The sequence below is a fragment of the Hyla sarda genome, chromosome 1, assembly GCF_029499605.1.
Source record: "Hyla sarda isolate aHylSar1 chromosome 1, aHylSar1.hap1, whole genome shotgun sequence".
NCBI classification, from domain to species: Eukaryota; Metazoa; Chordata; class Amphibia; order Anura; family Hylidae; genus Hyla; species Hyla sarda.
The window spans coordinates 172,099,631-172,119,198 of NC_079189.1; the positions used below are offsets into that span (position 1 = coordinate 172,099,631).

The 19,568-nt window shown below is 40.7% G+C and overlaps 1 protein-coding gene across 5 annotated transcripts in view; it reads right to left on the reverse strand.

The window, feature by feature from the left end:
- AFG2A (AFG2 AAA ATPase homolog A) overlaps window positions 1-19,568 on the reverse strand; it is a 436,735-nt gene that overhangs the window by 357,254 nt on the left and 59,913 nt on the right. For all 5 annotated transcript variants that reach the window (XM_056563833.1, XM_056563838.1, XM_056563848.1 and 2 more), the window contains 3 exons: window positions 17,497-17,553; window positions 13,600-13,723; window positions 12,399-12,654 (listed from right to left, as the gene is read on the reverse strand). In XM_056563833.1, coding sequence (XP_056419808.1) covers window positions 12,399-12,654; window positions 13,600-13,723; window positions 17,497-17,553 — 437 coding nt within the window. The remainder of the gene's footprint in view (window positions 1-12,398; window positions 12,655-13,599; window positions 13,724-17,496; window positions 17,554-19,568) is intronic.

Consider the following 19,568-nt stretch of genomic DNA (forward strand, 5'->3'; position numbering starts at 1 on the left):
GCTAATTGTCATTTAGCTGTTTCTGCACGTACCCTCCTGATCCCCAGCTCTTCTTATATGTTGATGGATTGTGATACAAGAGGGCAGATCTAGGTCTTTAAGAGGGAATATTTAAGTAGTATGAGGCCTATCATCATGTTTGTTTTACCATATAGAACAAGAATATGCTAACCAGACATCCTCACATATCCTTATATCTAGAGCTTAAACCATGTATTTGTTTGTCCAGACAAGATATTTCTAGGACTCTGGTGTATGGCTTTTGTAATCATAAACAACTTTAACCCACTAACTGCATTCTGTCATATTCTCTAATTCCCTATGGTCATTAGGGGTTTATATTGTAATTAATCACTAGTTTGTGTACTACTGAATGGCATTGTGCTAAGGCAAATGTGGTACCAATCTTCGAGGAGAGAAAGAGATAGAGACTGCAGCACGCCGGCGTATCGAAAAGTTGTAGCGTTATTCCATAGATACAATGACTACGTATCTATGGAATAAAGCTACAACTTTTTATTGGATATGCCGATGTGCTGCAGTCAACTCCTTTTCTTCTATCTACCTCATTGGACCCAGGACTGGGGCCCCTGTGACTGCCTGCACCCACCGCTTATATTGTGCTTTTTTGGTGTGCTGCTCTTCCTTCACTTTGCATATATATATATATATATATATATATATATATATATATATCTTAGGGGTGTGAATTGGCAAGAACCTGCCGATACAATACATATCACAATACACGTATGACGATACGATCTATCCCGATTCTGTCTCAAAGACGATACATGGCGATTTTTTCGCATACCAGGCTGTATGAGGGCAAATTTTTGGCACCATAATCTGTTTTTTGCATCGGTACCATTTTGGTATTGATCTGACTTTTTAATCTCTTAACTTTTTTTCTGGGATATTACAATAATTGCAATTTATGTTTTTTTTGTTTGTTTTTTTACATTTACATCATTTACCATACGGAATACATAATGTCACATACCAAATGCCTATCAAAAGTAATCTGGTATGCCTATCCATACTGTTTCCTGAATTATGTATTCGCTGTAAGCCTAGAAAACGCACTCCAGTTATGTCCCCATCATGTCTGTCTTTAATATGTGAAATAAAAAGAACAATGTTCGCAGCGGAAATTACCTTTAGGCAATTCCGGCTGCAACCAGTTCCCATTAGGGGAAGAGATGCCTTTTTTTTTTACCAGCTCATCCCGCAATTTCCTAGTCCTGCGGAACAAAATCAGGGGACTTGTATGATCTAGCAGGTCCCTATCTGTTTGCAGCAAATGCCAGTTCTTGTTTATTGTATGTTTTATCAAATTTGCAACTGGGTTAAATTCAAATGAGAAAATTGCGCGCTTTAATTGTTTTTTCTTGTTGCCTTTCCGAGCACCAAAAATGTATTCTCTGCGCTCCTGTGTTCTAGCCCTATCAAAAGTCTGTTGTATTGAAGAGTCTGGATACCCCCTCATTCTTAATGTATCCATCAGGGCACAGGACTGTCAATAAATGTGGAATAATCAGTTATTTCTACGTAGCCAGACACGGGCACCAGACAGTCTGCTGTGTGACCAAATGTCTGTTGTCATGAAAAGGTGGTGTAGGGGTAGACTCTTTAAGGTATGTAATCCCTGTATTTTAAAGGTTACTTTTTTTCCTCAGTCTTGAGGGTTTAGTGTGTTTTATTTTTTACTTTTCACTTTATGTTTTTAAGTACATCTTAAAATAATGTAAACTTAGACCTGGCTGTCAGGGGTGCAAAATGTCCAAAGACTGCTGGCAGCAAAAAAAGTTAAAGGGATTATCCAGAAATAGAAAAAAAAGAGCAAATTATTTTCACAAACAGCTCCACGTCTGTCCCCAGGTTGTGTGTGGTATTACAACTTGGCACCATTAACTTCAAAGGAACTAAACTGCAGAACCACACCCACCCTGGAGACAGGCGGGGATCATTTTTTGCAAGAAATTAGCTTTGTTTTCTATTCCTCGATAACGCCTTTAAGGATCTATTCACACGTACAGTATTCTGCACAGATTTGATGCGCAGGATTTCAAGCTGTGCTCATGCATTCAGGTTACATTGAAATCTGCAGCAGAAAATCCTGCGCATCAAATCTGTGCAGAATACTGTACGTGTGAATAGACCATAAGGGGTACTACAGTGAAAAGTTTTTTCAAATCAACAGGTGCCAGAAAGTTATACAAATTTGTAAATGACTTCTGTTTAACCCCTTAAGGACCAAGGACGTACTGGTACGTCCTGAGTCCTTTCCCTTTCTATAACGCGGGGCCATATCGGGTCGAACAACGGCCGGGACCTGTGGCTAATAGCACGCAGTAGTGATCGCGGTGCCACGCGCTATTAACCCTTTAGACGCAGCGTTCAAAGTTGAACGCTGCGTCTAAAGTGAAACCATGCCGGTTAGCTCAGGGAGCTGTTCGGGATCGCCGCGGCGAAATCGCGGCGTCCCGAACAGCTGTTAGACACGAGGAGGGTCTCCTACCTTGCCTCCTGGTGTCCGATCGCCGAAGGACTGCTCAGTGCCTGAGATCCAGTCATGAGCAGTCAAGCGGCAGAATCATCGATCACTGGTTTCCTATGAGAAACCAGTGATCAATGTAAAAGATCAGTGTGTGCAGTGTTATAGGTCCCTATGGGAGCTATAACACTGCAAAAAAAAGTGAATGAATATCATTTAACCCCTCCCCTATTAAAAGTTTGAATCACCCCCCTTTTCCCATTTAAAAAAAAAAAAAAAACTGTAAATAAAAATAAACATATGTGGTATCGCCACGTGCAGAAATGTCCGATTAAATATCATTAATTAAACCGCACGGTCAATGGCGTACGCGCAAAAAAATTCCAAAGTCCAAAATTATTAATTGTATTTTTGGTCACTTTTTATATCATGAAGTGATCAACAAGTCCGATCAATACAAAAATGGTACCACTAAAAACTTCAGATCACGGCGCAAAAAATGAGTCCTCATACCGCCCCATACGCGGTAAAATTAAAAAGTTATAGGGGTCAGAAGAGGACAATTTTAAACGTATACATTTTCCTGCATGTAGTTATGATTTTTTCCAGAAGTACGACAAAATCAAACCTATATAAGTAGGGGATCATTTTAATCGTATGGACCTACAGAATAAAGAATAGGTGTCATTTTTACCGAAAACTTTACTGCATAGAAGCCCCCAAAAGTTACAAAATGGCGTTTTAAAAAAAAAAAATAATTCTCACAATGATTTTTTTTTCCGTTTCGCCGTAGATTTTTGATGTCATTACAATGATGTCATTACAAAGTAGAATTGGTGGCGCAAAAAATATGCCATCATATGGATTTTTAGGTGCAAAATTGAAAGAGTTATGATTTTTTAAAGGTAAGGAGGAAAAAACGAAAGTGCAAAAACGGAAAAACCCCTGGACCTTAAGGGGTTAAAAAATCTTTAGCCTTCAAGTACTGTAGTAGTGCTTTCCAGTCGGACCACAGTGCTCTCTGCCCACACCTCTGTTCGTGTCAGGAACTGTCCAGAGCAGGAGAGGTTTGCTATGGGGATTTGCTCCTACTCTGGACAGTTCCTGGCATAGACATAGGTGTCAGTAGAAAGCACTGTGGTAAAATTGGAAAGAACTACACAACTTCCTCTGGAGCATGCAGCAGCTTATTAGTACTGGAAGGCTAAAGATTTTTAAACAGAAGCAATTTACAAATCTGTATAACTTTCTGGTACCAGTTTTGAATTTTTTTTTCCCCACCGGAGCACCCCTTTAATGTTCGTAGTTTTTGATAATGTATTGATTAAATTAAAGCAATTTAAAAAAACTGATTTATTATAAAATGGAGTCACTACGACTAAAGATCTGTGCCTGCTGACAGTGAATAAAAACAACATTGTTTCCATCTTTGCATCTGGAAGGTTGTGATATAGTCTTGTAGCACATTTATTTTAAAATACCTACTTGGTTCCATTCCCATTCAGGTAAACATAAGAGAATGCAGGAATGCCACAATGAAAAGATATGCTGGTATTTATCAATGCTAGTTTTTCTTTAGCCCGACATTTCTAACCACAAGGATATATAGGCAAGGAAAGAAAAAACGTAAGTTAGTAATTCATTTTCCTGTTGCTGCTATTCCCCTCCTTCCTCTAAATGATAATAAACCTTCAAATAATACAGTCCTGTCTGGATTCAATTAGACTTTCACTGTCTAGTCTTACTCTTTAAACAATGCCTTCAAACCTTTCTGGCCCCCATGATGCTATCACATCAGAGGCCCAGTGTTTTATAACAGCACGCCAAAATGGTGTGCAGATCGTGCGGATATTGAAGATTAATTTTAAGCATTACAAACTAAATACTTCCTTCCACTCTAAACAAATCACATGAATCCCCTTCTTGAAGAAATCAGGCTCTATTTACATTCACCCTGGTGCAGCTGCGCAGGCTGCCTTAGAAGGCCACGGTCGCAATAAATCCCTATATTAGGAAACCGAGATTGCCAACCAGTGATCTCCACAGCTTGTTCTCGGCTCGATTATTAACATTTCCTAGTGGTTTGGAAAAAAAGCAAGGCTTATCTTTCTCATGACATTAAAAATTCATGCACGCTTTAGGAGATTAATATCCTGCTTAGGGGCAGAGGGCTGATGAATCAGTTCTGTAAATTAATACAGCATTGTGGAGAAGCAGATGTGAGCCCTGCAAGCTTAAAGGGGTATTCCAGGCAAAAAACCTTTTTATATATATCAACTGGCTCCAGAAAGTTAAACAGATTTGTAAATTACTTCTATTAAAAAATCTTAATCCTTTCAGTACTTATGAGCTTCTGAAGTTAAGGTTGTTCTTTTCTGTCTAAGTGATCTCTGATGACACCTGTCTCGGGAAACGCCCAGTTTAGAAGAGGTTTGCTATGGGGATTTGCTTCTAAACTGGGCGTTTCCCGAGACAGGTGTCATCAGGGAGGACTTAGACAGAAAAGAACAACCTTTACTTCAGAAGCTCATAAGTACTGAAAGGATTAAGATTTTTTAATAGAAGTAATTTACAAATCTGTTTAACTTTCTGGAGCCAGTTGATATATATAAAAAAGTTTTTGCCTGGAATACCCCTTTAAAGGGGTACTCCGGTGGAAAACTTTTTTATAAATGAACTGGTGCCAGAAAGTTAAACAGATTTGTAAATGACTTCTATTAAAAAATCTTAATCCTTTTAGTACTTTTTAGCAGCTGTATGCTACAGAGGAAATTCTTTACTTTTTGAATTCCTTTTTTATGTTGTACACAGTGCTCTCTGCTGACACCTCTGTCCGTGTCAGGAACTGTCCAGAGCAGGAGAAAATCCACATAGCAAACCTATGCTGCTCTGGACAGTTCCTGACAGACAGAGGTGTCAGCAGAGAGCAGTGTGGATAACAGAAAAAATAAATTAAAAAAATAAAGATTTTCCTCTGTAGCATACAGCTACTAAAAAGTACTGAAAGGATTAAGATTTTGTAATAGAAGTAATTTACAAATCTGTTTAACTTTCTGGCACCAGTTCCACTATAAAAAAAATAATAATAATAAGTTTTCCACCGGAGTACCCTTCAACTCTGCTGTATATATATCTACAACAGTGTTTCCCAACCAGGGTGCCTCCAAGTGTTGCAAAACTACAACTCCCAGCATGCCTGGACAGCCTTTGGCTGTCCAGGCATGCTGGGAGTTGTAGTTTTGCAACACCTGGAGCACCCTAGTTGGAAAACACTGATCTACAATATACCAAGTATAAGGACAAAACTTTACCTGAGGGGGTGTTACTCCCCAGCTACAGTTAAAATGACGTCTGTCTTTCATGTAACTCCTATATATTCGATCACAGAATCTTTTTCATATCATTATATAGATTGGACCAATAAAAATACATCAATGCTGGATTGACTTCTAAAAAGTTTTTGTGTCTTTTATTAGAACAGTTTTACTTGCTAGTTGCTTTGTAGGTTATCACATGTAGTAACCAGCTGACACTGCTAGTATCCATGTACACAACACACCACCGCACCATTTGGCCATGGGAAGCAGGTGCTCAGCCTGTGAGGGCACATCCAAATATCAGACAATAGCTGAGAAGTCAATAAAGAGGTGGCACTCAAAAATTGCAATTCGTTCAAGCTTTAAAGGGGTACTCCGCTGCTCAGCGTTTGGAACAAACTGTTCTGAACGCTGGAGCCGGCAGCTCGTTATGTCATAGCCCGACCCCCTCATGATGTCACACCCTACCCCCTCAATTTAAGTCTATGGGAGGGGGAGTCACAGCTTTTACGCCCCCTCCCATAGACTTGCTTTGAGGGGGCGGGGCGTTATGTCATGAGGGGGTCGGGCTATGACATAACGAGCTGCCGGCTCCAGCGTTCAGAACAGTTTGTTCCAAACGCTGAGCAGCGGAGTACCCCTTTAAAGCTTGAATGAATTGCAATTTTTGAGTGCCACCTCTTTATTGACTTCTCAGCTATTGTCTGATATTTGGATATTTTTGCATATTTTTTTTTTAATGAACTATGAGTTCTATTTAAAATCTCAATCCTTTCAGTACTTATTAGAAGCTGTATGCTAAAGGGAAAATTATTTTCTTTTGAATTTCTTTTCTGTCTTGTCCACAGTGCTCTCTGCTGACACCTCTGTCCGTGTCAGGAACTGTCAAGAGCAGCATAGGTTTTCCATGGGGATTTTCTCCTGCTCTGGACAGTTCCTGATACGGGCATTGGGTGTCAGCAGAGAGCACTGTGGACAAGACATAAGAAATTCAAAAAGAAAAGAATTTCCTCTGTAGCATAGAGCTGTTAATAAGTACTGGATGGGTAAATTTTTTTTTAATAGAATGAATTAACAAATCTGATTGAGTACAAGTAGAAACAGCAATGCTGAACACCAGCGGCAAGCAGGTCAATCAGTAACGGTAGCCGGTACGAATGGCCCTCAATCACAGTATACACGTGCATACGGGGGGTGCTATCCTGAAGTGCATATAGTGCGGTACAACATAATATCCAAGTAGAAGAAAGATGCACTCACTCCGTGTTTGTAGAAAATACTTCTTTTATTTTGCAGTGTGGAACAAAGCAAGACCCCGGCAGCTTGTTTAGGGATAAGGTGCAGGACGCTGCAGACGTCTAAGGTGTGACAGCCGCTTCACCCACGCATGAGGGCTTCGTCAGACTTCGAAGCCCGCATGCGCGGGTGAAACGGGTGTCACACCTTAGACGTCTGCAGCGTCCTGCACCTTATGCCTACACAAGCTGCCGGGGTCTTGCTTTGTTCCGCACTGCAAAATAAAATAAGTCTTTTCTACAAACACGGGGTGAGTGCATCTTTCTTCTACTTGGATATGAATTTTCAAATCTGTTTAACTTTCTGGCACCAACTGATTTAAAAAAAATATTTTAAAAAAAATGTTTTCCACAGGAGTACCCCTTTAATCGCTACTCAGCAGCCTCATCACTGACTTCTCCGCTGTTGTTGGTTATTAAGGAGATATAGTGAGGCTTATGAATACACCTTAGTCACTAACAGACTATGTTGGGTTCACTGAAATGAATGTGCTTAGCTTGGGTAAATCAGTAAAGATATGCTGCCATATACAGCAAATGTAGTGAAACGTATACAAACATATCCTTGAAGCGGAAGGAAGTAACATGGAAAATCTAGATGGACATACAGAGGAAAATAAGGGACAGGACTTAAAAATCATTAATCTGTCGGACTACAGGATTGTTGAAGCAACCAACTCTCTGTTATCTAAAGGCCTGAACTTCTGTTTGGTAGAGGAGTTTGACCAAGTGACATTTGAAATTGACTTTTTTCGGGCTGTTCGGAAAATTAGCCTTAAAAAATTATTTTGCAATAAAGATAATGTTAAACAACGTAATGAAGGCGATATACCTGTCAGTATAGGCACACTGGGGTTTAGCGTCCCTCGGGACGCCCCACAGTCCGAACTAGACTGCTTGTTTGCATTAATGGATTTAATACCTGATGAAGAGGGGGGAGATCTGCGGACTCTTGAGGTACCCGAATTTTCGGGAGGGAAAAAGTCCACTTTTTGTTCCCAGGTCCCTCCAGGTAGCGGTCTTGATCTCTTTCAGAAAAGAGTGCTGGAGGAGATCAAGGCCTTATGTCACCCAAAAGACCCAGATAACATCACCAAAGAAGAAAGGCAGGCCCTAAAACATCTTAAAAAAGCGGACAATGTGATTATTAAAAAATCAGATAAAGGGGGGAATGTTGTTTTAATGAATAAAGATTATTATATTAAAGAGGCTTTACGACAACTCGATAACCCCCTGCATTATACTAAACTGTCTGGTAATCCCTTGCAGTCCCAAAGAAGTAAATTGCAGTTCCTGTTAAGGACGTATTGTGAAAAAGGGGTCCTTTCCAAAAAAAACGTCCGAAAGACTTCTACCAGACATGCCAAGAGAAGCAGTCTGGTATTTCCTCTCAAAAGTCCACAAGACGTTGGAGTCCCCACCCGGGAGACCTATTGTCTCTGGGGTGGGGACTCTAACGGAGTCTGTGTCTCAGTACATAGACTGGTTGCTTCACCCGCTGCTAAATGAAATCTCGGCCCTAGTAAAAGATACTAATGATTTTCTGAGGTCTCTAGAGGGGCTCCTGATCCCTGACAGCTGTATACTGGTGTCAATTGACATTGAAAGTCTTTATACCAGTATACCTCAACAAAAAAGTATTGAGGTGATTAGGGGTTTCCTAGAGTGCTCAGACAAGAGTTTCGAGTATATCAATTTTATTTGCGATGCACTCCAATTTATTTTGTCCTGCAATTCATTTAAGTTTGGCACCCATTGGTGTACGCAGACCAGCAGGGTCGCAATGGGGACCCCGGTGGCTTGCACTTTAGCAGACCTGTACGTGGCCAGTTTGGAAAAACGCTACATCCTTACTAATGTTAATCGATTTATTGGACACATTGTTCAGTACCACCGCTTTGTGGATGACGTTTTCATCGTGTGGGCGGGAACGGAGTACACCTTTGTGGACTTCGTGTCCGCCCTAAATGATGAAAACGACATGAACTTAAAGTTTACTTGGAAGATAGGGGACCCTGACTTAGAATTTCTTGAGGTTAATGTCAGTATTTCAGAAGGCACTAGTACCACTAAGGGGTATCTAAAGCCGACAGCATGCAACTCTCTACTACATTTTGGAAGTTATCACCGGATCATGTGAAAAGGGCTGTCCCTTACGGGCAGTTTTTGAGACTCAAAAGGATAAATTCCTGGGTGAAGGACTTTGAGATGCAAGCTGGAGAGTTGCATGCTAGGCTGCGTTCTAGAGGATACCCCAAAAATGTGTTGGACTTGGCATTGAATACATTCAGAAAAATGGAAAGAGAGACCCTCTTAAAAAGGAAAAGAAAAAAGCCATATGATGAGAAAGTACAACAGACTCATTTAACATTTGCCTTTAAATATAGCCCAATAGTCCAGAAAATTAAAAAAGCCATCTATAACAACTGGAACCTGTTACAAAATGAACCGGATCTCAAAGAAACTACAAAAAATCCACCCCTCATCCCTTTTAAAAAGTGTAGAAACCTAAAAAACTGTTTAGTCAGTAGCTCCCTCAAAACTACCTCCCCCAGTCATTGCTGGTTAAATAAAGATATGCCGAAGGGTAATTTCAAATGTGGAGGGTGTAATTGGTGTAGCTACCTGTGTTTAGATAAATTTGTTAGGTTGGGAGGAGTGGATTTTACATGCAAAGTATTTATTTGTTGCAGGACAAAAAATGTTGTGTATGCCATCCGTTGCAGCTGTAACCGTTTCTATATAGGCTGCACTACTCGTGCAGTCAATATACGGTTCAGAAAACACGCTAACTCAATTAGGACGGGAAAAGGTTCCCCTCGGCTGATTGCGCATATACGCGACGATCACAATAGTGATATTGGCGCAATGCGTTTTCTCGGAATTGAACGGGTTTTCCCAACAGCTGGAGCGGATGTCAATACGACACTACTTCAAAAGGAAGAGCGCTGGATTTTAAAGACTAACGCCCAGGGAAATCTTGGATTAAATGATAGGTTAGACATGAGCATCTTTTAGTAATATCTTGCATAGTGTGTATGTTTTTAAAAAAAATTGTTTTCGTGTGCTCCCGCAGCAATGTGTTTTTTACCTTGTATTTGTAAACGCCCCCTTCCGTCATGTGACAATGAAAGAGGTGTACTTACCTGGCCAGGTGTCGGAAGGGAAACGGTCCGAAGAAGCGCCCTGTGTTTGTCGTGAAAGCTGCTTACCCGTGTTGTGGGGTGTCCTGGAGTCCAGCCATTTTATGTCTGCTGCACCTGAATAAAGGCTTCCCTGCACCTTCATCAAACCCGGTATCGTGAGTGCTCCCCCTGTTTTCCTTTCTTTGAACTTTATGCTTTTTATATCCTTGCTAGTGTCTGTTATTTGGTTTAGTGTTTAGAGAACAATCTAGGTAAAGAATAAAGAATGCTAGATAGGGTCAAAATTGTAGCTAGGGGACAATTGTACGGGGGGATGCCCAAGGTCAAAATTGTAGCTAGGGGACAATTGTACGGGGGTCTCTTCGCTACTCCCAAAAAGAATGAATGGAGACTGTGATGTCTGTTCAGGAGCAGATATTGTTACATTTGGAATATGCCAATTGTATGTAGCAAATAAAAAATGCCGTAATTTCCCAATATTAATGGTAATAAATTGCTTTAAGGGGTACTCCAGTGGGAAAAAAAAATCTAATTAACTTGTGCCAGAAAGTTACAAACAGATTTGTAAATCACTTCGATTTACAAATCTTAATCCTTCCAGTACTTATCAGCTGCTTCTGAGGAGAGGACTTTATATAGGTCTTTTCAGTCTGACCACAGTGCTATCTGCTGACACCTCTGTGTCAGGAACTGTCCAGAGCAGGAGAGGTTTGCTATGGGGATTTGCTCCTGCTCTGGACAGTTCCTGACATGGACAGAGGTGTCAGCAAAGAGCACTGTGGTCAGACAGTAAAGAACTATACAACTTCCTGTGGAGCGTACAACAGCTGATAAGTACTGAAAGTATTAAGATTTTTAAATAGATAATTTATAAATTTGTTTAACTTTCTGGCACCAGTTGTTTAAAAAAATCCACGGAGTATCCCTTTAAAGCAGCAGAGAACCATCATAGGTTAATCCTCTGCAGGCGAAATGTACAGTACAGTTTTACTGACGTGCCATATGATCCACAATGAATGCCCAGAACATTAACAATGTGACACTCATAATGTAATACTTCATTTTAGATTAAATTTACACAGTAGTAGTGAGAATGCCATTTACCAAGCAAAAGACATTACAGGTGCTTAGAGGCGTAACTTGTAGCTTCTGGGCCCTTATGCAAAATCTGCTATAGGTCCCCATGTGGCAATTATAATACTGGTCTCTTATGGGGCAGTGCTTTGGGGCCCCAGTGTGACTGATATCTCTGCACCCCCGATAACTACGCCCCTCCATGTGCTCTTGGTGCATCCTCAAGTTAGATAAGTTTACACTGTATTTATATATGAGAATGATAGCCCTTACAAGAGTGCATATAGGGGGAGATTTATCATTGCTTTTAAAGCATTTTTTTCTATGTTTAGGCGCAGTTCAGGCGCAAGCAGCATATTTAGAGACTTTTGATATAGACAGCTTTACTCTTTTTGCCTACACGTAGAACTTTTATTTTGGACCATGCAGTGGTCACGTATTTATCATTTGCGACTTTTGTCAAAAGTCGCTATTTTGTGCGCAAAGGTACTTTTTTAGGCACAAAGCTACACCACCTACCAGTAGGCATGAGAATCACTTCTACCTTCCACAGTTCAACCTTTAACCTCTTGTGGACGACAGCGTCCCACTCCCCTTCTATGACATGTGCTCAGGAGCTGACCGCGGGTCATAGCTGGATGATTCTGGTGGCTATCTGCCACCAGGACCCATCTCTAATACCAGACATCACCGATCACGGTGATGCCCGGCTTCAACCCCTTAGACACCGCAATCAAATGTGATTGTAACGTCTAAAATGCAAGTAAAAATGTCACGGCAGCTCTGTGAAAGTAAAAACACCTAACCTGCCAAATTCAGGACCCGGGAAAGTGTCTACTTCCCTCCCTCACAAGTGTCTAGAAAAAGTGTATGTGGTAGAGCTTTTCCCACCACATCAGAGCTGCGCAAAATTCATCATCCTACTGCACCTTCTTGATAAATAAGATGCGCGCTAGTCAAACCCACCACCCAAATAAACGTGGGAAAATAGCTCTACCGTAGACAGTCTTTGATAAATATGGGCCATAGTCTTTTATAGTAGGTTTTTAACATGCATAACATAGCTCACCTGCTTCCTTGCACAGAGCTGCCAAATCTGCCCCCACATAGCCATGGGTACTACTGGCTAAATCTGCAAGCTCTTCCTCTTTTAGCTGATGTGGGACTTTTACAAGTATCCGCTGAAGAATGTCCAGGCGCCCCTGGGCATTGGGGACACCAATTTCGATTTCTTTGTCAAAACGCCCAGGGCGACGTAATGCGGGATCCAGTGAATGAGGACGATTGGTTGCACCTAGAACCAGCAGCTGGCCCTGACTGTCTTCCTAAATATGGTTTGGTAAAACAAAAGATAAATTGGTATAACACAAGATAAAGGGTATAAGAAAGTTGTAAAATATTATTTAAGCAGATTATATGAAATATAAATACAACTGAGGACAATGTAAGGTACAAATATGCCAATGGTGTACTCAGGGCTCAAGTCCTGCAGGAATGCATGGGAACGGAGTTCCTGCACTTTTTCCAAAGCAGGAACACTGTTCCCATTAGCAGGAGTCCTGCAGTACCAGCCTTTGAGTGGAAATTTTGGGTGAGTTGCCACACTTTTTTGCCAGGACTTAACCCCTGGGTGTACTGCAAAGAAACTTTAATTTAAAAATACTGGTCAGCTTTGCTTGTTTTTTTTTTCTCAGCAAATAATAACACAGTATCACAGGTATACCTATGGTTGGCAGTAGAGATGAGCTAACTTACAGTAAATTCGATTCGTCACGAACTTCTCGGCTCGGCAGTTGATGACTTTTCCTGCATAAATTAGTTCAGCTTTCAGGTGCTCCGGTGGGCTGGAAAAGGTGGATACATTCCTAGGAGACTCTTTCCTAGGAATGTATCCACCTTTTCCGGCCCACCGGAGCACCTGAAGGCTGAACTAATTTACGCAGGATAAGTCATCAACTGCCGAGCCGAGAAGTTCGTGATGAATCGAATTTACTGTAAGTTCGCTCATCTCTAGTTGGCAGCTTTTTCATGAAAATATACCAGACAGGGCAAAAATTAGATATTGTTTTGGGGGTTGGGTTCAAAATATTAATAACTGTACCACACAATTTATTACTGGCAATGAAGCCAGAAGTCTACAATTATTAATATCAGCCAAGATGGTGGCTCATTCTGCAGATGACAACCCTAGGTGTACCCTATTAGGATCAACATTTTTATTTTATGGCCTGAATTCCTACCCCAATCCAGTTTGAAGGATAAGGTCTTACCGAGCCAATCCCATCCATTAGTGTGAGCAATGAGGCTACGACCCTTTTCTCCACTTCACTCTGGGCCCCTTCTCTTTTTGGGCAAAGTGCATCAAGTTCATCAATGAATATAATGGAGGGCAAACTATAACAGGAAACAATTATAAGAACTGTAAATAGCATTAGATTTACAAACAGATACAAGACAACAGTCCATGCACATATTACCAGGAATTAGGAATCGGCAGCAATATAAAAAGTATGCTGGCTTTAACATGTAATACTTTTTACGTGAACAGTATTTAAACATGGATCCACATAACTATGGCATTGCTAGCAGGGAAATAGAGATTCTTTTGTAAACTATTATTAAAAAGGTTTAACATTACTTTTTTTTTCCTTCACAGAAATCCAACTAGTGCTGTAGTAAAAGGTACGGGAGAAACTACTATCATGCCACCTTGCCTCCATAGTCTGCCTCTGAGCTGAATACCTGAGAAATATGAGACATGTTACAAAGGATACATTGTCCGACAATCCCATTTTAAAAGTAGTGAGATATATTGGTTACTAGGGATAGAGAGTGCTATTTATCTGAGCGCTTGACTGGCACTATGCTGACAGAAGATAAGATTGACATATACTGTACATACAGTGCATTCAGAAAGTTTTTCTTATGTCACGGCCTTGTGCTGACATAAAGATAACTTTAGGTTTTCTCTATAATTCTGGATACGGTACGCCATCATTTTTGCAAATAAATAAAAAGGAAAAACTAAAATGTTGTACGGACATATACAAGTATCACATAGATGTATTAGAACCCTTTGCTCTGGCTCCTCCCATTTCTCTTGATCATCTTTGAGATGTTTCTACACTTGGACTGGAGTCACCAGTGGATTGGACATGATTTGGAATAACACAGCCCTGTCTATATAAGGTCTCACAGGCAATAATACATATCCGAGGAAAAAACAAAAAGTAATTGGGGGGGGGGGGGGGGGGAGGTCTGCCTGAAAAGACTACAGACAAGATTGCGTGGAGGCACAAATCTGGAGAGGGATACAAAAAATGTTGCTGCACTTGGAGTTCCCAAAAGCACAGTGGTTTCCAGACTCTTCCTTGAGCTCGCCACAACCCCCCCCCCCCCCCCAAATAAGTAATCTGGGCGAGAAGGACCTTGTGAGGAGAGGTGACCTAGAACCTGATGGTCACTCTGGCTGAGCACCAAAGATCCTGTGTGCAGATCAGAGAAACTTCTAGCCATCACTGCAACACTCCACCAATCAAGGCTTTCTGGCAGAATGGCCAGAAAGAAGCCCATCTCGTGTCTGCAAAAAAGACACCTGAAGGACGCTTATACTGTGAGAACCAAGATTCTGGGGTTCGATAAAACCAAGATTAAACTTTCTGGTCTTAATTTTAAGCAACATATAGGGAGGAAACTGGTTACCACCTGTCCAATACCATTCCTACAGTGAAGCATGGTGGTGGCAGCATCATGCTGTGGGGGTATTTTTAGCAACTGGAACAGGGAGACTGGTCCAGGTTGCGGAAAAGCTAAAATGAACAAAGTACAGAGATATTAGTAAGAAAAACCTGATCCAGAGTGCTCTGGACCTGAGACTGGGCTGAAGATGTATGTTCCAAGACAGTGACCCTATGCACACAGCCAAGACAACACAGAAGTAGCTTAGGGACAACTCTAATGTCCTAGAGCCCTTGAACTCAATAAAACATCTCTGGAGAGGCCTAAAATGGCTTCCAACAACAGCCTCCATCTAACCCGAGAGAGCTTGAGAGCAACTGCAGATGAAGAAAACCCATAAATCCATATGTCTGTAATCGCTGCCAAAGGTTCTTCAACTAAGTACTAAGTAAAGTGGCTGATTATAGATATCAATGCCATATTTTAGCTTTCCCTTTTCAATCAATTAGAAAAGATTGGTATCATTCTGTTTTTACTTTTTCATTTGTCATTATGGGGTATTGAGTAAAGAATCATAATAATTATCACATTAATTATGTAGCACCGGGCCACAACATAACAAATTGTTAAAAAAGCGAAAGGGTCTGAAGACTTTGGAATGCATTGTATATACACTACATGGACTGGTGGTTCACTCTTATCGCTACAGATATTTTAAATGAAGCACCTACTGATGCAGATTGCCTTTACTTACATGTGTGAAAGAACGGGTCACTAAGAGCTGACTGAATTCCAGCAGGGTACTGTTCTAGGAGTCTCCGCTGCAACAAGTCAATTTATGACATATATTCCCTCCTAGATCTTCTACAATCACCTGTGAGTAGCATTATTACAAAGTGGAAGTGTTTAGGAACCCCAACAACTTGGAAGACCATGTAGATTCAAAGTGGGGTCACTAAGTGCTGGGGTGCATAGTGAATGAAAGTCACCAATAACTATAGAGGTCCAAACCAAATCTGCCACTAAAATCAGCACACAAACTGCTTCATAACATGAGTTTCCATGACCACGTAGCTACTGTACATGGAAGACTTGTGTCCGTGTCTGATGGAGTGAACACTGGACTCTGGAGCAGAGGAAACATGTTCTGTGGAGTAATGAATCACGCTTCTCTATCTAGCAGTCTGATGAATGTGTGAGTTTGTCATATACCAAGAGAACATTACCTACCTAAGCGCATTGCGCAGACTGTAAAGTTTTAGGGGGAGAGATAATGCTATGGGCTTATTTTTCAGGGGTTGGCTTAGGTCCCTTAGATCTGATGAAGGGAAATCTTAAAGGGGTACTCCAGTGGAAATATTATATATATATATATATATATATATATATATATATATATATATATATTTTTTTTTATCAACTGGTGCCAGAAAGTTAAACAGATTTGTAAATTACTTCTATTAAAAAATCTTAACCCTTCCAGTACTTATTAGCTGCTGAATACTACAGAGAAAATTCATTTATTTTTGGAACACAGTGCTCTATGCTGACATCAAGAGCTCAGTGCTCTCTGCTGACATCTCTGTCCATTATAGGAACTGTCCAGAGCAGTATATGCTTGCTATGGGATTTTTTTCTACTCCTACAGTTCTTAAAATGGACAGAGATGTCAGCAGAGAGCACTGTGCTTGTGATATCCGCAAATAGCACTGTGTTCCAAAAAGATAAGAATTTCCTCCTGCAGTATTCATCAGCTAATGAGTACTGGAAGGATTAAGATTTTTTAATAGAAGTAATTTACAAATCTGCTTAACTTTCTGGCACCAGTTGATTTTAAAAAAAAAATTATAATAATAATAATAAAGTTTTCCATTGGACTACCCCTTTAATGCTTCAGGATACCAAGAGATTTTAGACAATTGTAAATTTACAAGGCATGGTTGGGTGGGTTTTGTATGGAAAACCCTGAGTGGCCCTGATGTCAACTCCCTCAAACGCCTTTAGGAGGAGCTAAAACACAGACTTCAAGCCAGGCCCTCTCATCCAACATCACTGTTTGACCTCACAAATGCTTTTCTGGATGAATGAGCAAAAAATTCCCTCAGGCACACTCCAAAATCTTGTAAAGTCTTTCCTGAAGTGTGGATGCTAATAATACTTTGTAACGTATTATGGAGGGAAAAGTCAAGAGAGCTAAACTGCAGCTTTTGCAAACCACCATTTCAGTGGTGCTTTGAAAAACCCAAAGAGGCCTCTATGCTGTGACCATAAACACTTCCACCTGTAGTTACCGTCCATTTTAACTGACCTACAAAACTCCAAACAAATTTCCAATGAACTGGCATTGTGAACCCCAAGATTTCTCTTGCGCTTCTCTGCATATGTAGAGGAATTTTTTCTTAATGTTACCTATGTGCTTTAAACATTATAAAAAATAATAATAATACATTCATAATCCTGAAAATAAAGAAAAAAAAAGTTGTAATAACCGTTGTGATGCTTCAGAGAATATCTGACGAAGTCTGGCTTCTGACTCTCCGTAAAATCTGCAACAGAAAATGAATAAATCTCAATAGAAAATAAATGGCCCCAGCTGATTTAGTACAAAGGTTTAATACAAAGTAAGCTTTATTGATTTTTAGTTTGAACTCATCTTTATACAGTAATTGTGCTAAAGCTGTAAAATAGTGAACTATCCCGTATTATATATTATATATCCTGTATAACATGTGACAGGCTTACTCAGCGGTCCTTGAGACTATCTATACATAGGGATCCTGTCTATGCATTAAAGGAACATACACACATTTATTAAATCGACAGGGAGACAACAGGGGGAGACCCTGCAAGGGAGCTCCCAGGTCACTGAGGGACTCAACCTGACAGGGCCTACGGGTAGTATAGGACCATGTACCTGTACCGGGACATTACATTTTTCGCCTGCTCCAGTGCCTGAGCTTACTCTCTGCTCTGGTAATGACATTCCAAACCCACTCAGGCCTGTCATGAGAGCAGGAGAGGTGAACACTTTTAGTGTAAGGTCACACATAGCGCCCCCGCAACGTATTTGACACTGCGGTTGAGGTACTGACTGTCCATAGAGTGTGCCTCCTGCTGTGCTCGTGTGTCCTGCTTTGTCCACTAGTAGCAGCAATCCGCCGCTACGAGCAGACATTGCAGTCGTTCCCCCCTGCTCCCTGAGCTAGGCCGAGAACGGCCGTGATGCCTGTGAGTACACTGCACATGCGCGTGGGTCTTGCAGATCCCTGTGTGTCAGCTCGTAGCAGCAGATTGCTGATTTGAGCAGGCAAAGCAGGACACACAAGCACTGCAGGAGGTAGACTCTAGGGACGGTCAGTAGCACAGCCGCAGCGTCAAATAAGCTGCGGATGTGCTACATGTGACCCTATCCTAAAAGGGTAATAATTGCAGCCAAGCCTGGGCGAGCAAAAATTAACAGACACAGCACTCAATTTATCACTTCCACCCATTTGTGTTAGCAATTAAAGGGGTAGTCCAGTATATTATTGTGGGAGGTGTGCTCGCGTATCTCTGGCTCTCGCATAAAGATGCATGAAGGGCTGTGTGTCAACCCCTGATCCGTGCACAAATGCAAGAGATCCCTGGGGGTTGCAGTGGTGGGACCCCCCCCACGATCAGACACTTACCCCCTTTCCTTTGATTAGAGGATAACTTTTCCTAAACTGGACTACACCTTTAATAGGGGTCTCAGCATCCAGATCTCTATCAAAACTTTTGACAAGTCCGAAGTTTTCAAAGTCATAGTTACCCATTATCAAGGTGGCAACAATTGCATTTTAAAAGACAAAATACTGCTGCCTGGTGTGCTACTTTGGGAATTTTTAACACAATCTGCAAAAAAATTTCCTAATAGAGCTTTTAAGAGAGATGTAAAAAGGCTCTCTTATTTATTGGTACCCAACAGTACATAATATGGGTTATTATACATGCACAACCCCCATAAAAGTATACCAAAAAAGAATAAGAAAATAACAATATACTCTAACTGTAGTTTATAAAGATCACGATCCATAATAATTAATGATTATTGCAAGAGCATAATTAGATATATGGTGTACCCCTCTTACAGATGTGCCAGCACACACATGCACAATATACAGTTAGTGAAACTGGACCCTTCCAACAACCTTGCCAGCAAGCAAACAAACCCAAAAAGGCAGGTGTCACAGGTCAGTAGTTCTGGGTTTATTTAAGTACAGCACTTTGTATCAATAGATCAAGGAGTCACTTAGAATATTTTATCACAGCCCTGTCAGGACCCTTGTAAACAAATAATAATTAAAACTTAATATTTATTGATATGCATTAAAATGTAAAATTTCAACAAATTGTGATAAATTTGAGTAGCCGTATTAGTCCAGTGATGCAGATGCAAATCATAAAATGTTGCAGTATCTTGTAATACCTTTACACTCGTGATCACCCAAATAAATCAAATAATAATAATGAGGTATTGGACCACAGACCTATAATACCCGATTTTAACAGGTATCAGATAGAGTTAATGACAACTTATATC